Source organism: Pelmatolapia mariae, linkage group LG15 (assembly GCF_036321145.2).
Source record: "Pelmatolapia mariae isolate MD_Pm_ZW linkage group LG15, Pm_UMD_F_2, whole genome shotgun sequence".
NCBI classification, from domain to species: Eukaryota; Metazoa; Chordata; class Actinopteri; order Cichliformes; family Cichlidae; genus Pelmatolapia; species Pelmatolapia mariae.
In genome coordinates this window covers 7,178,280-7,195,956 of record NC_086240.1, presented here as the reverse complement: position 1 = coordinate 7,195,956, position 17,677 = coordinate 7,178,280, and the positions used below count along the sequence as shown (strand labels likewise).

General features: G+C 40.0%; 3 protein-coding genes across 3 annotated transcripts; 2 read left to right on the top strand and 1 right to left on the bottom strand.

Annotated features, from left to right (window-relative positions):
• The first annotated feature begins 356 nt into the window (after positions 1-356).
• Positions 357-1,340, top strand: LOC134643545 (leukotriene B4 receptor 1-like). The gene has a single exon (XM_063495971.1). The coding sequence runs from the start codon at positions 357-359 to the stop codon at positions 1,338-1,340; it is 984 nt and encodes a 327-aa protein (XP_063352041.1).
• A 1,136-nt stretch (positions 1,341-2,476) lies between these two features.
• Positions 2,477-5,830, bottom strand: LOC134643084 (serine protease 23-like). Its single transcript, XM_063495299.1, has 2 exons — positions 5,666-5,830; positions 2,477-5,201 (listed from the first exon to the last, which is right to left on the bottom strand). The coding sequence occupies exons 1-2, from the start codon at positions 5,692-5,694 to the stop codon at positions 3,758-3,760; spliced, it is 1,473 nt and encodes a 490-aa protein (XP_063351369.1). The 5' UTR covers positions 5,695-5,830; the 3' UTR covers positions 2,477-3,757.
• A 977-nt stretch (positions 5,831-6,807) lies between these two features.
• On the top strand, positions 6,808-7,788 carry LOC134643544 (leukotriene B4 receptor 1-like). The gene has a single exon (XM_063495970.1). The coding sequence runs from the start codon at positions 6,808-6,810 to the stop codon at positions 7,786-7,788; it is 981 nt and encodes a 326-aa protein (XP_063352040.1).
• The last annotated feature ends 9,889 nt before the right edge of the window (positions 7,789-17,677 follow it).

Here is a 17,677-nt window from a genome sequence, read left to right as displayed (position 1 = left end):
CCTTGTTGTAAAAACAAAACAAAAAAACATAGCTGTCCAACCACATGTCTAGGCTTCTATGATGTTAAATGGCTCAAAATCCTTAAAAAGTAGAAAATCTACAATTCGATGACATCAAAGTGTGAAAGTTTGACTTGTGTTTCTAGATGTTCTTACACTGGTGCTCTCTGAATAAATAGAAATAAATGCAAAGATTTTTTTAAAAAGAGTCATGCAAAAATCCTGAAACCATCAATGCAAATGTTTGGATCAGCATCACAGTATCTTTGTTATTAGTTCCTCTTTGACTTCATCAAAAGTGACTTCATCATCATCATCACTTGCTCAGTGCACAACACTGACAGCAAGTTTCCAGCATGGCACAAGTCAACTCCACCGTGGCTACCTATAACATCTCCTCACCTCCTGGATATTCACCTGGGACTGTCTGGTACTCCACCAATCTGGTTCCTGCATTGGTGATGTCCATCTGCTTCCTGCTGGGATTCCCTGGAAACATCGCTGTCATCATTCTCAAGCCAAACTGGGAGAACATGTCCAGTCTGAGCCAGAGTTTGATGCTGAGTCTGGCTGTGTCAGACATGCTCTGCTCAGTTACCCTTCCATTGTGGATTTACTCTTTCCTCTATAGCTGGGCCTTCAGCCTGGTGCCCTGCAAACTCATAACATACTTTGTGTATGGCAGTGTTTATGCCAGTCTGCTGACTGTGACTGTGCTCAGTGTCCAGCGATACCTTCAGATTGTTCACATGCAGAGGAGTTTAAATCAGGTAAGAGCAAGGAAGCTGCTGGTTCCACTCTGGATGTCTGCAATGACCCTGTCCACTCCTGCTTTACTAGCTCAACAGCTAGTTGAAGTAGATCAGCAAAGGACTTATTGCAGACCTCAGTACTCCTCCGAGGGACAGAGGATGGCTATACTGTTGACAGAGGCCCTTGTAGGATTTGGGTCCCTTTCTGTCATTGTTTTTTCATACATCAGTCTCTACAGAAAGGTGAATCGGGGAGCCTTTTTCAACAATCCACAGACCACAAAACTGATTACCAGCATCATTGTGACCTTTGTTGTCCTGTGGGTCCCATATTTTGTTATTGATGTGCTGGGTGTGGCAGCCATTTCCCTAAAAAATGAGGCCCTGCTAATATTTTGTGAAGACAGCTGGATTACTGTTGGAGCACTAACATTTGTAAATAGTGCTGTGAATCCACTCCTGTATGCCTTTACTTCTGATCGTTTGTCCACAATGTGCCAAAAAATTGCTGAAAATTTAATACAGAAGTTCAGAATAGCTCAAAACCTGCCTGAATCAAGAGATATCACTACAGAACCAGCATCTTAGTGATTTTCCTGCATGGCAGAATTCAACCACACTGTTATATTACTATTATTATTATTATTATTATTATTATTATTATTATTATTAATAATAATAATAATAATAATAATAAGATAATAATAAGAAGATAACATAATAAGATTATGAATAATGAATATTGTATCTTAAGTGAAGAGATCTCCACTCTCCTGCTGATGCACACAGGGTGCAGTCCACTCTATTTATCACAGAAATCTGTTGGTGATTGGTGGTTTAATAATAAACTATGAGGTTAAGCAACATCTCCTGTCAAATCGACTGTGTGCTAAACCTGATTTTTCCAAAACCAAATCAATTAGTTTTGCTGCCTAACCTAACCAACCACACTACCAATGCTGAAAGCAGCCTAAAGGTCCCAGTATACCCACCGCAATGGTCGCTTTCCCCACTGCTGCAACCTCCCTTGTGTTGCGTGACAATTTTCACATCACATCCTGTGTCATGAGACACAATCCTTGCTGTGGTCTGGATCTTTGCAACTTGGCACAATGCGCTGCGGTTGGTTGAAGACACGAGTGCACAATCGTACCGTTCTTTACAGCCATTTTAATGACAATCCTGCACAAAAGCTGAGACATGCTGAGACACAGAGGGAGATGTTGCAAATGTTTGAAAAGAGTTTGTTTTTAAAAAGAACTTTGCAAAAAAAAAACCCTCAAAGAAGTCTTGGCTTCCGGTTTTGATTTCTTCTCTGTTTTTTCAGCACGTATGACGTGATATTCTCTGACTGGCAACACCTATCGTTTAAAAAACTTATCTGGAACTGTTAACTATACCTTTAGATAATTTTAATGATGTATGAATAAAGTAATTTCCATGCTGCAAGTCGTTAACTAATTTTTCATTGGCTTCATTGGCTTATATATTGTTACAGTGGTTAGCACTGTTTGTACCTATCCTCTGAAGCTGTAACAAAGGCAGTGATTAATAGAGCGTGTACTGTGTCGCCCTTTCCTGGTGTTGGGTGGTACTGCATTATACAGTGCAACCGGTGAATCTGGCACTCTTTTTCTTGTTTCTGTCTGCATGTATAGTGAGTTCAAGCTGGAAATCAAAGAAACAAGAAAGTTTTTGTGTTTGTAATTAGAAAGGGGCCTCAGTTTATTTTGAGTGATTTGTGGTGAAGCAGCAATTAGTACGTTGGTTCATATGCTGCTGCTGAAGTCTAAAGCACTCGAGTATATGCTGGATGTTCTGTACATTATTTCCAAAAAGTCACTGTATCTTAATCCAGAGTAGCATAACAAAGTGTTGAAAGAAAAATAAAGGAAGTATAAAATGTGGATGAATATGAAATATGAAGGATACATCAATACATTGATCTCAGTGACCCTCGTGGCTCAGACTTGTCTGCTTTGGTTTGTATCAGAAATTTTATTTTATTTCTTTACAGCAAGAATTACACAAGAAAATGTGTTTGTTGCATCAACACTGTCAAAAATCAACAAAATTACAGTAATAAAAAATCCATACATATGTTATGTAGACCAGTATTTCCATAACAAGTACAACAACTAAAACCAACTTCTCTAAATAACCCAATAAATGGCTGAACAGGATACAGATCCAGAATCAGAGACAAATGCAGCAGTCTTCAACTCAAGGTTGGTTTGTCAAACTCTCATTGAAGAGAGAAGCTGATTTCAGATCATATTTTTTTTTCACATTTTTACAATTTATTAAAAGCTACAGCTCTTTTAAACCCACAATCCTATTATATACAATTTAGAAATAGAAAACACAATAACTGTTGTTAAAATTGAAATTAAAGTGACTTAAATAATAAAAGGGAAAAAAAATCATCTGCTCCTTGTCCGTGCTTAAGGTTCATGACTTCAGCCTTTGCAGTTAAAAGTTGCAGTTAAGTTTAAAGACATCACTATTATTCTAACCTCCAACCAGACTGTGGCAGTGGGATTGCATTATGGATCATGTAGGTATTATGTTTTCACATTATTTGATGAAGAATTATTTTATGGAAATGTTTTACTGGAAACTCTGCTTCTTTTATATGTAAATCGGTATTGTGAATGTATCTGTAAAATAAAAATCCTCAAGTTTTCTTCTTTCATCCTAGAATGATCTTAAGAACATGAAATATTTAGCCCCATTCTGACATATTGCACTTTGAAGATGTGATTATTTTTAAAAATACTTCTACTAAAATGATTTTTGGGGGGGTGGGTTGTGGGGTTTGTCTATACGAAGCTTCTAAAGCTCTATTATTATTATTATTATTATTATTATTATTATTATTTATCATGGATTAATTATTTAGCACCAATGATGAGACAGTTCTCTAGAGGTTTTATGCACAGTGTCCCTGATCTTTAAGTCCCTCTTTGCCTCTCACATACCCTCTGCTCTGTCTCTCTGTATCTTCAGACCTCTTTACAAAGACTTGGATCTCCATGGATCCAGTGGCAGATCTGGGCGTATTTAGGAGGTGTGATCCTCACTGCAACATTAAAGTCCCTCTGCTCACCCCCCTCCACCTTCACCCAATGATGGCCTGAAAACACTCCAATCACCCTCCTCTTCCACTTCCCCTTGCTGCCTGTGTGTCCCGCTTCCTGCCTGAGTCGGATGTAAACACCCGCCCCTGTAGCACCGGCCTGCGCGTCGCAGTGCTGATACATCAGATCATCAGACTCCTTTGCCACTGAGCAGAAGCGATAAACCACCCTCTCATCTCCGATGCCGTCAGGCAGGTTTTTGTCAGCATCATAGCCTGAGAAGTGGATCCTTGTGAGGGGTGCAGTCGAGGGTGCTACTCCGAGCTCCATGTGCTTTTGCTTTACTGGTCGTTTCAGCTCCAGAAGGGCGTAGTCATAGTCGGGGGAAAGAGAATTAGTAGAGTTCTGGGTGTGGATCCATCCTTGAGGGATTTTGGTTTGCTTAACTCGAGTCCAGCGAAACACTGGTTCCTGTGTGGCCCCAGTACTGCGGCGTACACGATTGAGGCCTTTTCGTCTCCCTCTTCTCTCAGACTTTTTGTTTCCACCATCAGCTGTTCCCTCCTCAGCCCTTTTTCTCCCTCTACGTCTTCTACCTTCAACTCCCTTTCTTCCTCTCTCCCCAACTAAACTATTCATCTCCCCACCTCCATCCATTAGCTGCTCCTCTCCTTCCTTCTCACCTTTCTCAGCCCCTCCTTTCCTTCCTTGTCTTCTCCTCCCTCCTCTTCTCCTCCCCCCCCTTCCTCTTGTAGTTTTCAGCTGTAACAAACCTACTCTAACCTTCCTGGCACCCTCCAGGTAGTCCCTGCCATCATGGATGCAGTGTGCTGCTGTTAGCACATGTTTTGAAGATATCAGGACTCCAGTGCAGCCCGTAGAGATGCGGACTGCAGCAGAGAATGGGTAGTTGGTGATGAAATGGGAGTCTGAGATCACAAAACGACCATCTGCTCCATAAACCTGCCGTTTCCTGCGGGGAAGACCTGTTGAATGTGCCGGTGGTCTTGTAGACATCTTGTTGATCCCCTGCAAACTCATGTCTGTATGTGTGCGAGTGCCATTTTCATACAACGTCTCATATCCCAGATTTCTCTCTTGCTCAGTTTGGTCTACAGGTGGTAGGGTGCTTTGACATTCTATTCCACAGAGCATCTTTGCCGCTCTTCTTTCTAATTCTTCTTTTTCCTCTTCCTGCCCTGTGAACAAAGGTGTGCTTAAAAGTGCTGTGCGTGTGGCCAGCAGCTCAGGAAGGCTCTGTCTGGTCCACCTGTGCACCTCGCTGCTCTCACTGTTGCCAAAAACACCAGAAGCTGAAAGTGCAGCTGCACAGAGCAGCACACACTTCAAATGTCTCAGGGCCATCCCGCTGAAAATACAGTAAAAAAAAAAAATATTTGAGAGTTGGAGAGAAATACCACAAGATTTTTACACTGAGGCTAGGAGTTAAACGGCCAGCAGATGGCGCACAAGCTTTATGTATGAATTGGAAATAGCTGGGCAGCTAAATGTTTAAGATTTCACTTTAAATTAAAATGACATGTTAGTTATTTCCGTTAACTTTGAAAATTATTTCTAATCTAATCACGAAATATAATCATTAACTTTCCTATAAAACCGAAAACATATTTTCTGGATTCAAACTAATGTATTTATTGCAAAGTTAAGCAGGTCAATAACAAACAACGTGAAAGCTATGAAAATAAATCTGCATAACCCGTAAATTTAAAAATACATACATTTTACAGATATTCTTATTAATGTAAATAAGCTAATGTGACCTTTTCGTTGTTAGCGGCATGCAAAAAAATGAAAAATATAAAACATTCCTACCTGCAGATAAAATAAATAAGCACTCCCATTTAGCGTTGTCCTTACTGTGGATTAAAAAAACTCTCTCTATCCGAAATACTTCCCGCAGACTGCTTCCATCATTTGCTGAGCTCAAAGAAAAAAAGAGGGGGGAGCGCAAAGAGAGGCAGCGTGCAGGGTCCTCATAGACATCCACATCCCACTCCGATGTATAAAAAAAAAAGTCAGCACCAGGCATGCAGAGGGATGAACCAGCCCAGCAGCATGAAGGTTTTTGTTTTTTTAGCAAGTGATGACATCACGTTTGAGGTCAAAGTTGCAGTCGTGTGGACACAGATTTCGGTTTATGTTGTTATTTCGTTCTTTTAGAACTGTATTTAAACATAAACATTTATTGCTCTTACATATAAATCAGCCTCGAGGAACTTTGAGTGTAGGTTTATGTGGTGTGTGTGTGTGTGTGTGTGTGTGTGTGTGTGTGTGTGTGTGTGTGTGTGTGTGTGTGTGTGTGTGTGTGTATTTAAATGTATTTCAAACGACCTATCAAAGTGTTTCTAGACATGAGTCCAGTGCAGCTCTCACCTGTAGTTTAACCCCTGCGGTTTATGTCAACAAAGACTCTGCTACAGGCAATTACTCGTTATTCCTATCAGATGCCCCACCCCTCTCACTGATTTGATTCTCACATGGCAAATCATGTGTATAACACACGTACATGCTTGAAGCATCTGCGAAAATAGCAGGATTTAACTATTAAGTATTGTATATATTTTGTGTGAACAGCAGTTGCCAAATTGTTTCACTCACAAGTTGTATTTAGTTGCTGCTGCAGAGATTTTATTCTTATGTTATTGTGTTATTCTCATGGTTTGTCAACCTTTGTTTCTATGAAGTCAAAATAGCCTGACCAGTTCCGAGGAAAGCGTAAAACGTCCAGTTCTATAACGTAAACGCTGAAAATTAGTTCTCAGTCTTTATACATGTGAAATCTATACTTCCTTGGTGTTGTTCCATCTGTTGTGACAATGTGATATTAAGGGATTAATCCTCATTTGCATTAGCATCACAGTTTCCTTGTTATTAGTTCCCCTTTGATTCATCTAAGGTGAACACCTTCATCATTTATCATTATTAGTGCGTGGCACTCACACCAAGTTTCCAGCATGGCACAAGTCAACTCCACCACGTTTACTTGTAACATCTCTTCCTCTCCTGGAGATTCACCTCATCCTACTTTGGACTCCAGGAGTCTTGTTCCTGTAGTGGTGCTGTCCATCTGCTTTCTGCTGGGATTCCCTGGAAACATCGCTGTCATCGTTCTCAAGCCAAACTGGGAGAACATGTCCAGTCTGAGCCAGAGTTTGATGCTGAATCTGGCTGTGTCAGACCTGCTCTGCTTGGTTACCCTTCCACTGTGGATTTACTCTTTTCTCTATGGCTGGGCCTTCAGCTTGGTAGCCTGCAAGCTTATAACGTACATTGGGTACTGCAGCATTTATGCCAGTCTGCTGACTGTGACTGTGCTCAGTGTTCAGCGTTACCTTCAGGTGGTTCACCTGCAGAGGAGTTTAAATCTAGTGAAAGCAAGGTTGCTGTTGGCTCCTCTCTGGCTGGCTTCGATGACCCTGTCCATCCCTGCTTTAGTGGTTCGATGGCTGGACAAAGATCAGCATTGGACATGTTGCAAACCTCACTACTCCTCCAAGGGTCAGAGGGTAGCTGTGCTGTTGACAGGACTCCTGGTAGGAGTTGTGTCATTTTCTGTCATGGCTTTTTCATACATCAGTCTCTACAGAAAGGTGAATCGGGCAGCCTTTTTCAACAATCCACAGACCACCAGACTGATTACCAGCATCATAGTGACTGTATTTGTCCTGTGGGTGCCATATCGTGCCATGAATGTGGTGGAGATTGCAGCTGTTTCCCTCGATAAAAAATCCTTGTTAAAGTTTAGCGAGGACACCTGGAACGCTTTCGCCTCTGTAACATTTGTAAACAGTGCCGTAAATCCACTCCTGTATGCCTTTACTTCTAATCGTTTGTTCACTCTTTGCCAAAAAAATGCTGAACATTTAGTGGAGAAGTTCAGATTTCCCCAAAATCTGTCTAAGTCAACAGATGTCCCTGCAGAAGCAGCACCTTAATGTTGAACATCTTTGAAGAATAATTTTTGCCCTGCTGATACTGGAAATTATATTTTGAGTCAAAATATCTCCTCTCTCCTTCTGATACGCACAGGGTCCTCTTTATTTGTCACAGCCAACTGTTGGTTTAATGATGAATTTCAAAGTTAAGCAACATCTCCCCTCAAATCAGTCGTGTGCTTATTACATCTGGTCTTCAGCCAGAGCTATAAAAACACATGATTGTTGAAAATGAATCAGGCAAACATTCAATAGAATCAAAGTACCTATCAAATTACATATAATTACAAAGAATTTCATCTGAAATTATAATGTAATCTCCATTAATCTGAGACAGCTAGGAAATTGAAGTAAGCATATCTATGACAGTGACACCAGCTGATATCAACCATTCACTGGCTTGATGACAATCAAAGCAGTTTCTACATGTTTTTAATTTTCTCATGTGCAGTTTGGGTGTTTTTGTGGACTTTAGATCCATCAGCCGGTCGGAAGAAACAACAATTAATGAAAAGACTGAATAAATGTTTTCACTGGAGCTCCTCCATCAACAGGAATGGCCTTCTGTCTGTGATGTTACCCACAGAAAGGACAGAGAGAGTGCTGCTCTAATACAGCAAGCAGATGTGTGTAAACTCAATTATCCTTCCATTAACTCGTCATTTCACTTTTATTTTGTTAATATCTTTGTTTTTATTCATGGGCATTTTAAAATAGTATGAAAACAGGCACATTGTACAATGCCATTAAAAGCATATAAAGGGAATTTTAAAATTCAAAATGGTGAATGGTTTTACCAAAAGTGCAGTTATCACAGGTAGAGGAAGTACCTGTATGTTCTTCCTATTAAGAGTGGGAACACAATAAAAATGACTTCACCATAGCTTTAAATGTTCTGTAATAGTTTCAATGTTTATTAGAGAAAGTTTTGTGAATTCTGAATGTTTATATTTATCTAAGTTCATGAGGATTTGATGAGAACACTGAAAGCACCTTCATGTCTGTACTGTAAATGCAAAGCTAGCAGCTGGCTAACTAGAGACCGACCCAGGTTCAGGTTACCTAACTCAACAATAAGGTAACATATTTATCAAATACTATATAGTATCATTATGGGTACAGAAAAGTACTTAAATGATCTCCTATAATTCTCAATTATATTTAATACTGATGTGATATATTTATAAATTAGCTCTAGTTTGTTCCAAAACTGTTGCATAGTTTTGGTTCCACAGTTTATCATATTATACAAGTGTGTTACGCACACAGGCCCGTGGCACTGACCTCCCACATCATGAAGACCCTGGAAAGGCTCATCCTGGACCAGCTGCGACCCATTGTCAGACCACATCTGGATCCCCTTCAATTTGCCTATCAGCCTCGTCTCGGAACAGAGGACGCCATCATCTACCTGCTCAATCGTGTCTACACCCATCTGGACCAGCCGGCGAGCACTGTGAGGGTCATGTTTTTTGACTTTTCCAGTGCTTTCAACACCATCAGGCCGACCCTACTGGGTGATAAGTTAAGAGCGATGCAGGTGGATGCTTCTCTGGTGTCCTGGATTGTTGATTACCTGACAGGAAGACCGCAATATGTACGTCTCCCACAGTGTGTGTCTGACAAGGTAATCAGCAACATAGGGGCACCACAGGGGACTGTCCTCTCTCCCTTCCTCTTCACCCTCTACACCACAGACTTCAGCCACTGCACAGAGACCTGCCATCTTCAGAAGTTTTCTGATGACTCTGCAGTGGTTGGATGCATCAGCAGGGATGATGAGACAGAGTACCGGGCTGTGATCGACTCCTTTGTCACGTGGTGTGAGCAGAATCATCTGCAGCTCAACGTGGGAAAGACCAAGGAATTGATAGTGGACTTCAGGAAGACCAGGAAACACTTGACCCCTGTTTCAATCCAGGGGGTCAGTGTTGACATTGTGGAGGACTATAAATACCTTGGAGTACACATTGACAATAAACTGGACTGGGCTAAAAACACCACAGCACTTCACAGGAAGGGCCAGAGTCGTCTCTATTTTTTGAGGCGACTGAGGTCCTTCAACATCTGCCAGAAAATGCTCAGGATTTTCTACGAGTCTGTTGTGGCCAGTGCGATCCTCTATGCTGTTGCATGCTGGGGGAGCAGGCTGAGGGTCACAGATGCCAACAGACTCGATAAACTGATCTGTAAGGCCAGTAATGTTGTGGGGATGGAGCTGGACTCCCTCAAGGTGGTGTCGGAGAGGCGGATGTTGTTCAAGATAAAGACAATGTTGGGTAACACCTCCCACCCACTCCATGACATGCTGGTCAGTCACAGGAGCACGTTCAGTGAGAGACTGAGAGTACCGAAAAGCACCACTGAACGACACAGGAAATCATTCCTGCCTGTGGCCATCTCCCTGTACAACTCATCCACTTAACACACTGTTTACTGCAACAGCAGTACTGCAACATGTTTGTTTTTCAGCTATTTATTAATAAGTGACTTTATGTATATATATATGCCTGTATATATTTTGCTATTCTTAGTTAGTGTATTGTCTGTCTTTGTTAATGTTTGTTTGTAATGGAGCACTGTAACAAAAAAATAATTTCCCCTAGGGATCAATAAAGTATTCTGATTCTGATTCTGATTCTGATATACTGTTACAAGGTAACTGTGTGTGTGTGTGTGTGCGTGCGTGCGTGCGTGCGTGCGTGTGTGTGTGTGTGTCCGCTTCATAGTAGTATATATAACCCACAGTTCAGCAAAGATGACTTCCAGAGAAATTGATTTGTATTTTTAAAGGCTTCACTTTGTTACTTCCACAGCATCTGTGATCATATTCGTGGAAATTCTCAATAAAACTCTGCATTGTTCTTCGACTGAAATGTTTCAGGATATTTGCACTGATATGTTTGATTAGCCAAGTCACCCAGGGGTTCTTCCTCCTTTTTATGCTCTCAGGCTTAATGGACAGCTGTCTTGTTCAACCTCAGTGCAAAACTCTGTCTAGACACTACTGTTAAATCCGTCCCACCCAAAGGGTCAGGACTACTGCACGAGAGAATGTGGTTGGTGATTCAGTATTTCCCCCAGCTGTTCCTTTGGGCCCAGGCGGGGTTTTCTCCTGCCTCTTGTAAGGAACAGAAGAAACTCTTTCCCATCCAAGTTTGACTTGTCTGGTCTCTGTGCACCCCTGCCAAGATGCTCATTAAAGATTTTCACAATGTGTAACACACACTTTTGGTAATCAAAAGGGGGTTTTCTGGACTGGTAAAGCAAGAAAACATACAAAGCTGAATCATTTTTAAACTTGGATGCAAAGTCTTGAATACAAAACAAAATGACAAATGTCTCTTTCTGTATTAACTTTGTCTATCATTGCACCATCTGAAGGGATGTGTTCTGAAGAAATATTATAGTAAGAAAGTCATAATTATAATGCTGTGTTATTGGCAAAATGTAATAGGATGCTCTCACTTAAAGGAAAACACAATTACGTAAATCTTCTTTCTCCCAAGTGTGATGTTAAATCAGTAGTAAATCTGTTGAGAGCAAAAAGTCAGTCTACTTAGCCAATGGTAATTGATAACTAAACATATCTTGGCAAGTCTGAGAGCAGAAGAAACCAAACGATGTATAAAAGATAATAACATAATATTTATTTTAGTCAAAATAAATGTTTTAAGTCCTTTAAGGACTCCTCTCTGATCAATAATGCAAAGTTATAAAAAGTCAGCATTATCTGTCTGCTCTCCCAAAGAAAATACTGAAAAAACAATTAGGGAGGACCAAACAAACTTAACCAAACTATTAAAAACCATTATAAGCTATTAAAAAAAATCAAGAAAACATCAAATTTAAATGTTATTACATCGTCATGTTTGCTATTTTATTTCATCTAACTGGGACTGTTGCTGGGGGCCAGGTTCAGTTTATTGGTGTGGGCATCCACAACAGTCTCAGTTTCTTATGCAAGCCAATTTTCTCATTGGGAAAATGTAATTCTCACCCTTGACACATCTAAAGGGTCACAGAAGAATGCTTAAAGTGATGTAGTGACTACAGACTGCACAATATCAATGAAACTCAGTGATTTGTGACAACGAGAGGCAGGACAATTGTTAGCGATGCAAAGTGGGACCAACTTTGATTGCTGAAGTGACTGCCCATAGGAGTGAATGATACCACTGATTGACAAGTTGTTAAATACATCAGAGGTTTACCTTCATGACCAGAGCTTGAACGTCCAATAGCAATTTAACCTTTAACTACAAAGCGATGAGAGCGACTCACTTCATATATGGACAAAGCTTTGAAGGGGACATTAAAATGATTCAAATGGGGCTAAAGTGATTCTCGACTTAAAGAGAATCATAAAGGACTATAAAGTGTGAAGACTGGTTCCTTCTTAGATCTCTGCATGCTACCATTTAACACTTAAGTGCAAAACTAAGCCAGCTAGCTCTTGACTGTAGCACGGTCTTCCTAAAATAATATTTCTATTTTTAAACCGGATGATTGAATTAGTAGAAATAAGGAAACAAGCCATTGACATAAGGTCACAGTTCTCCATATAAAATTATCAAAATGCATTCAGTAAGTGGAGTCTAGTCTATGGGGAGCTAGAGATAACAGCATTTAATTGCCCTGGGACAATTGATGACTCACTGTTGCCTGCTCACTGCTCTCTTCTCACGCATCTCGGTTTTGCTTTTCTTTCCCCCACATCCCTCAATTACTAATCTCTCCTCTGCTGTCCTGCCCTTTATTTAACTCTTCTTTCTTTTTGTCTTCAATTCCTCCGTCCCTGAACACCGTCTCTAGAGTCAACAAAACAAAAACAACAGCCCCCTCTCCCAGTAAGAAACTGGCTACAGCTGGCAGGAGAGGAGGTGAGGAAAGAAACATGACTGAGGAAAAAGCAAAGAAGAGAACAGGAGATGGTTTACCTTGGCTCACTCTGTGTCTCATAATAGAGCTTTTCTGTTTTCTGTCCAGCTGTAATTCTTAGTTTTAGTGGGAGACTGCAGTTAAATGAAAATCTCCCCCCCACAGCACCAATCTAAGAGATTTCAGGTTCAGTGTGACCTCTTGAGAAATATGAATCTGATAAAGTTTGTCTGAGATCTCCAGCTGTAAGCACAAATCAACAAAGTAAGGTAAATAGAGCGGCAGTAAACTGACAGTGTTTGGATCTTGACAAAAATATTACTTTTCATTAAAAAAAAGGGTTTGTTTAGGAGAATAGGTTCATGGGATGAAGCAGACAGAAGAAATGTCTTGTGATGAGTGTCAGGGTGTGTTTGTCTGTTTGGTTAATTCTTCATGTGCATACATGTCACCGGGTGAGTTACACAGACATTCCAATTGGTTTGTTTAATAGGTATTAAACTGCTTGCACTGACAGCTATAATTATGCCATAACATGCCTACCAAATATGACCATAAAATTCTTTGAGATAAATTCATATCATGTTTTCTCATTTACCTTTTTTATTGTGGCTCAAACAATCTGACAGCTTCTTAGCTTTTTCTCAGCAGTGCAGAGCTCGAAAGTCAATATTTTGTATGACCACCTTTAGCCTTCAACACAGTCTGAACTCTGATAAATTCTAATGGTGCTTTTGTGCACTCATAATTCCATCACCTTTGACAAGATCCCCAACACCACCGGCTCAAATGAAGCCTCTAACCATGAAAGAGCCTCCACTGTGTTTTACAGATGGCTGCAGACACTCACTGTTGTTCCAGTCTGTTGACCTCTGCCTTATATTCTGATGACAATTTGAAACAAAAATGTCAGATTTAATTTATTAGTCCATGAGACCTGTGGCCATGTGGCCAAAGGTCATGACTTTCAGACTGAGTTCATTGGCTGTTTCTAGTTTTTAGGCCTGCCACTTTTTCTTCAGTCCTCCACTTTTTACGTTTTAAGGATGCACTGCACACCATGCAGAGATATACCAAGCATTTTCCTAATAGCTCTGTGAGAATCACATTTTTGGTGAAGAAAAAAATTAAATTTTATGCCTGTAAAACTGTGTAATGTCTGGCATTTTTTGTCAGTTCAAATAAATAAGTCAGAACAAATTATTTGTTGTTGCTGTTAGCAAAAAATACAGAAGGGTATCATTTCAAATCTTCACAGTTGTCTGTTATGCGTAGGCACAAAACTGGTTCATCCTTTGCGTTAGGGGCAGGGATAGCTCAGTAGGTAGGGTGTTCACCCCATGAACTACCTACTAAGTCGGGGGTTCAAATCCACAGAATGGCTACCCTGAGGTACCACTGAGCAATGTACCGTCGCTACACACTGCTCCCCCGGTGCTGGATTGGTGGCTGCCCACTGCTTCACAGAGTGAATGGGTTAAATCCAGAGGACTAATTTCCTACGGGATTAATAAAGTATGCATTTTTAGGTGCTTTTTAATAGCTGAATAATTCATAGCTCAGTGTTAAATGGCTCAAAAAAGCCCATGAAAAAAACATTCCTCTGCAAATGTTAAGGTTCAAGAACTGGACTTAAAATGATTAAAACAGCAGCCAATGTCCAAAAAATAACTTTTAAAAGCAGGAGCTGGCAGTTTAATAGCCTTGTGTTTCACACTGTATTCTGTCTGTAAATATCAGCACATGTCACTGCTGGTGAAGAAGAATCTCCGTGCAGATGTACAGATGCATGCATTTGTGCATTCTGTATATTAAATGTATTATTTAAGCCAACCAAAGCTGTTGTTGTTGCATCATTTCCTATCACCATTACTTCGTTCACTTACTGATAGTATCAGCTCATATTGTACTGTGTGAAAGTCTTGCACCTGCCCTTGTTTCTTCATGACTTTCTTGTAATCTTGAAAGTGCTCTTGAGCAATAGTTCTCCAGGCTTTCTTGATGACTTTAAACTGGAAAGATCAAGTATGATAAATACTTGCCAAAGAGGCTAAGCTGGAAGTCACCCTTCATAGCTAAAAGTCTTTGCAGACAAACCTGATACTGAGAAGTGCAAGTTTAGCACGTAAGAAAAAATTACATGATTAACTATATTTTTCCCCTTCATGAATGAGAATCAAGTATGCACCGCATGGAAATAACAGAGCAGAGCACTGTAACAATTCTTTCCAGAAATGCTTTGTTTTCATTAAAATGAGGCCTGGCATACTTTAAAAATCAATTCCCAATCTTCAGTGTGACTGTTTGAATCACGCATATTTCACAGAAGTAAACAAACCTCCTGTAACTCAGAACATTGGTGCAATGGACAGCTTAGCTCACATGTTTTTGTCTGCAATCTGCAGTCTCAGAAGAGAACATGCCAAGGGAAGGGCTGTTCTGGAGAAATAGGTGTATATTTTCTTGGCTCCACAAAGTTTAATGAGGGCTTAAAGGGAGGAGGGACAGTCTTTTCAAGCAGACACTAAATCCTTTTTTAACAAAAGGTTAGGGAAGTTGACTGTTACGTGTCATGTTATGTATTAAGAAAAGGATCTGCATCTAAATTAATAATGTTCATTTTTATTTGATCCTATCTGACTCTATCCATCTCACCCTATACCTACCATCCTCCTTTGTCGCACCAACCCATTGCATGCCCTCCTTCCTAAATCCATTAATCTTCTCTGTGGTTTCCCTCTTTTTCCCCTGCCTGGCAGCTCCATGATATCCTAGTAATATCCTTAATATCCTAATATCAATAATATTTAATATCCTTTGTCCAGTATATTCACTTTCCCTACTCTGCACATGTACAACCAGTGCCACCATCTCCAAAATATATAGCAGGTCTCACTAACACCTTGTAAATCTTCTCTTACACTCTTACTGGTGTCCTTCTGTCACAAATCCCCCCTGGCCCCTCACATACTTTTCGTTCACCCACCTCGTGTACCAACCACCTTTATACTCTTCATCTTCTTCATAGAAGTGTCCTCACTTCCTAATCACAAATCCCCTGCATTTCCTGATTCACTAAACTGTACAAAAAAAAATATCTGTGGTGCCAGAAAAATACCTAAAATAATTGTTGATTGTCAGTTTATTTTGCCATCACATAAAATAGGTATTTTTCCAAAATTATAATACGGGAGATTTCTGTATTTTTCTGTATCTTCACTCTGCTGACCCACGACTACACACCATTACACAGCTACAACCTCTTCATCAAATTTGCAGATGACACAACTGTGGTAGGTCGCATCAGCAACAATGACGAGACCGACTACAGGAGTGAAGTGAGCCATCTGGCCGAGCGGTGCAGCGACAACAACCTTTCCCTGAATGTGGAGACGAATAAAGAGATCATTGTAGACTTCAGGAGAGCTCACACCCTGCATGCTCCACTCACCATTAATAGTGCAGCTGTGGAGAGCGAAATCAGAAACAAGTTTCTGGGTGTGCACATCTCAGAAAGTTTCTCCTGGACAAAAAACACAGCATCACTGGTCAGTAAAGCCCAACAACGACTCTACTTCCTCTCCAAACTCAGTAGAGCAAGAGCCTCAACCCCCAGCACCTTCTACAGAGGCACTGTTGAGAGTATCCTCACCAGTTGCGTCACTGTGTGGTATGGCTCCTGCACTGGGTCCTGCCAGAAAAAGCTACATCAAGTTGTGAAAGCAGCAGAGAGGATCATGGGTGCTTCTTTTCCCTCCCTCTGGGACATCTATTGCACCTGCCTCACCCGAAAAGCCTTCTGCATTACAGGTGACAGTTTTTTCAGTTTACTGCCATCGGGAAGGAGACTGAAGATTTGGACCTTAAAAAATAATGTGAAGCACTTCTCATCCTGCGACAGGATGACAGCTGTAGTTGACAAGGGACAGTAAATATGGTGAGCCTGAATGTTGTCACCCTTGAAATGCAGTAAGACTGTCTGATTTTATACACTCATCGGGTGAAATCCACCAAAACCTGCTTTACCCTCTATCACTATTGCCGGGTAACAATCACCCGAACACATGCCTGTAGGAAAAAGCAGGCTTTGGGGTAGGGAAACACCCACGCCTTCAACGACTTCAAAGACAATGCTGAAGCTATCCAGGGACCAGTGACACTTAGCCAAATGCAACATATTGAAAATCATGTAAATAAATTTGCTCGGTTGAAAATCACCCAGCGTTAGCGTTCTACGGTTAATGTATAAATTAATGCAATATATCAAGTTTAAAATCACAGAAGAGTACTGTTATTATTTGGATTTTATTTGGGGATTTTATGTTAAAAATCTTTTATGTTTAATCCACATTTACTGTAATAAAATAATATATCACACACATAAAACAGGCAGAATATTTTTGTAAAATCAATAACTTGGTTGATAATTACAACAAACTATTGTTAAATTATGATTACGTCAGTGTACACAGAGTCTTTAGATGTAATTTTATATAGAAATCTTGTATTTTAATTGATATTTACTTATTTATTTACTGTTAAAATGATATTCTGGCATAAAGAAAAGTAACACTAAAAATATTATCTTTACTTATTTAATAATATCAGCACTTCTGCAATGCATTACTACTACAACTTCAGTTTGCTATAACTGTCCTTCACAAAAGTTTTTTTTTTTAATTAAAAAAGACAAAAACACAATCTATTGCTGTTACAAGACCACTTCATAACTTCATATACATTTTCACATACTCAAAACTACACTGTGGTTAAATGGCAAGAGAGACATTATAATTTACTTTTATTAATGGGATATTTTTCAGTTAAGTTTGTTTTTAATTCTACACCACAGTTCATTCTAAGTAAACATGCAAGAATTGTCTCTCCGAATTTATGTAAGGAACTTAGCCGACATAATCACCTGCAGAAATGTTAAGCTCAATTACTTTGTTTTGTTCCCGTACAAAAATGTGAAAATTTACAAAGGTTGAATTGTCTTTATTGCACA

Coding starts and splice junctions, on each gene's coding strand:
- LOC134643545 (XM_063495971.1), top strand. CDS start 357: ATGGCACAAGTCAACTCCACCGTGGCTACCTATAACATCTCCTCACCT.
- LOC134643544 (XM_063495970.1), top strand. CDS start 6,808: ATGGCACAAGTCAACTCCACCACGTTTACTTGTAACATCTCTTCCTCT.
- LOC134643084 (XM_063495299.1), bottom strand. CDS start 5,694: ATGGGAGTGCTTATTTATTTTATCTGCAG. Junction 5,202..5,665: donor CTTATTTATTTTATCTGCAG/GTAGGAATGTTT, acceptor CTGTATTTTCAG/CGGGATGGCCCTGAGACATT.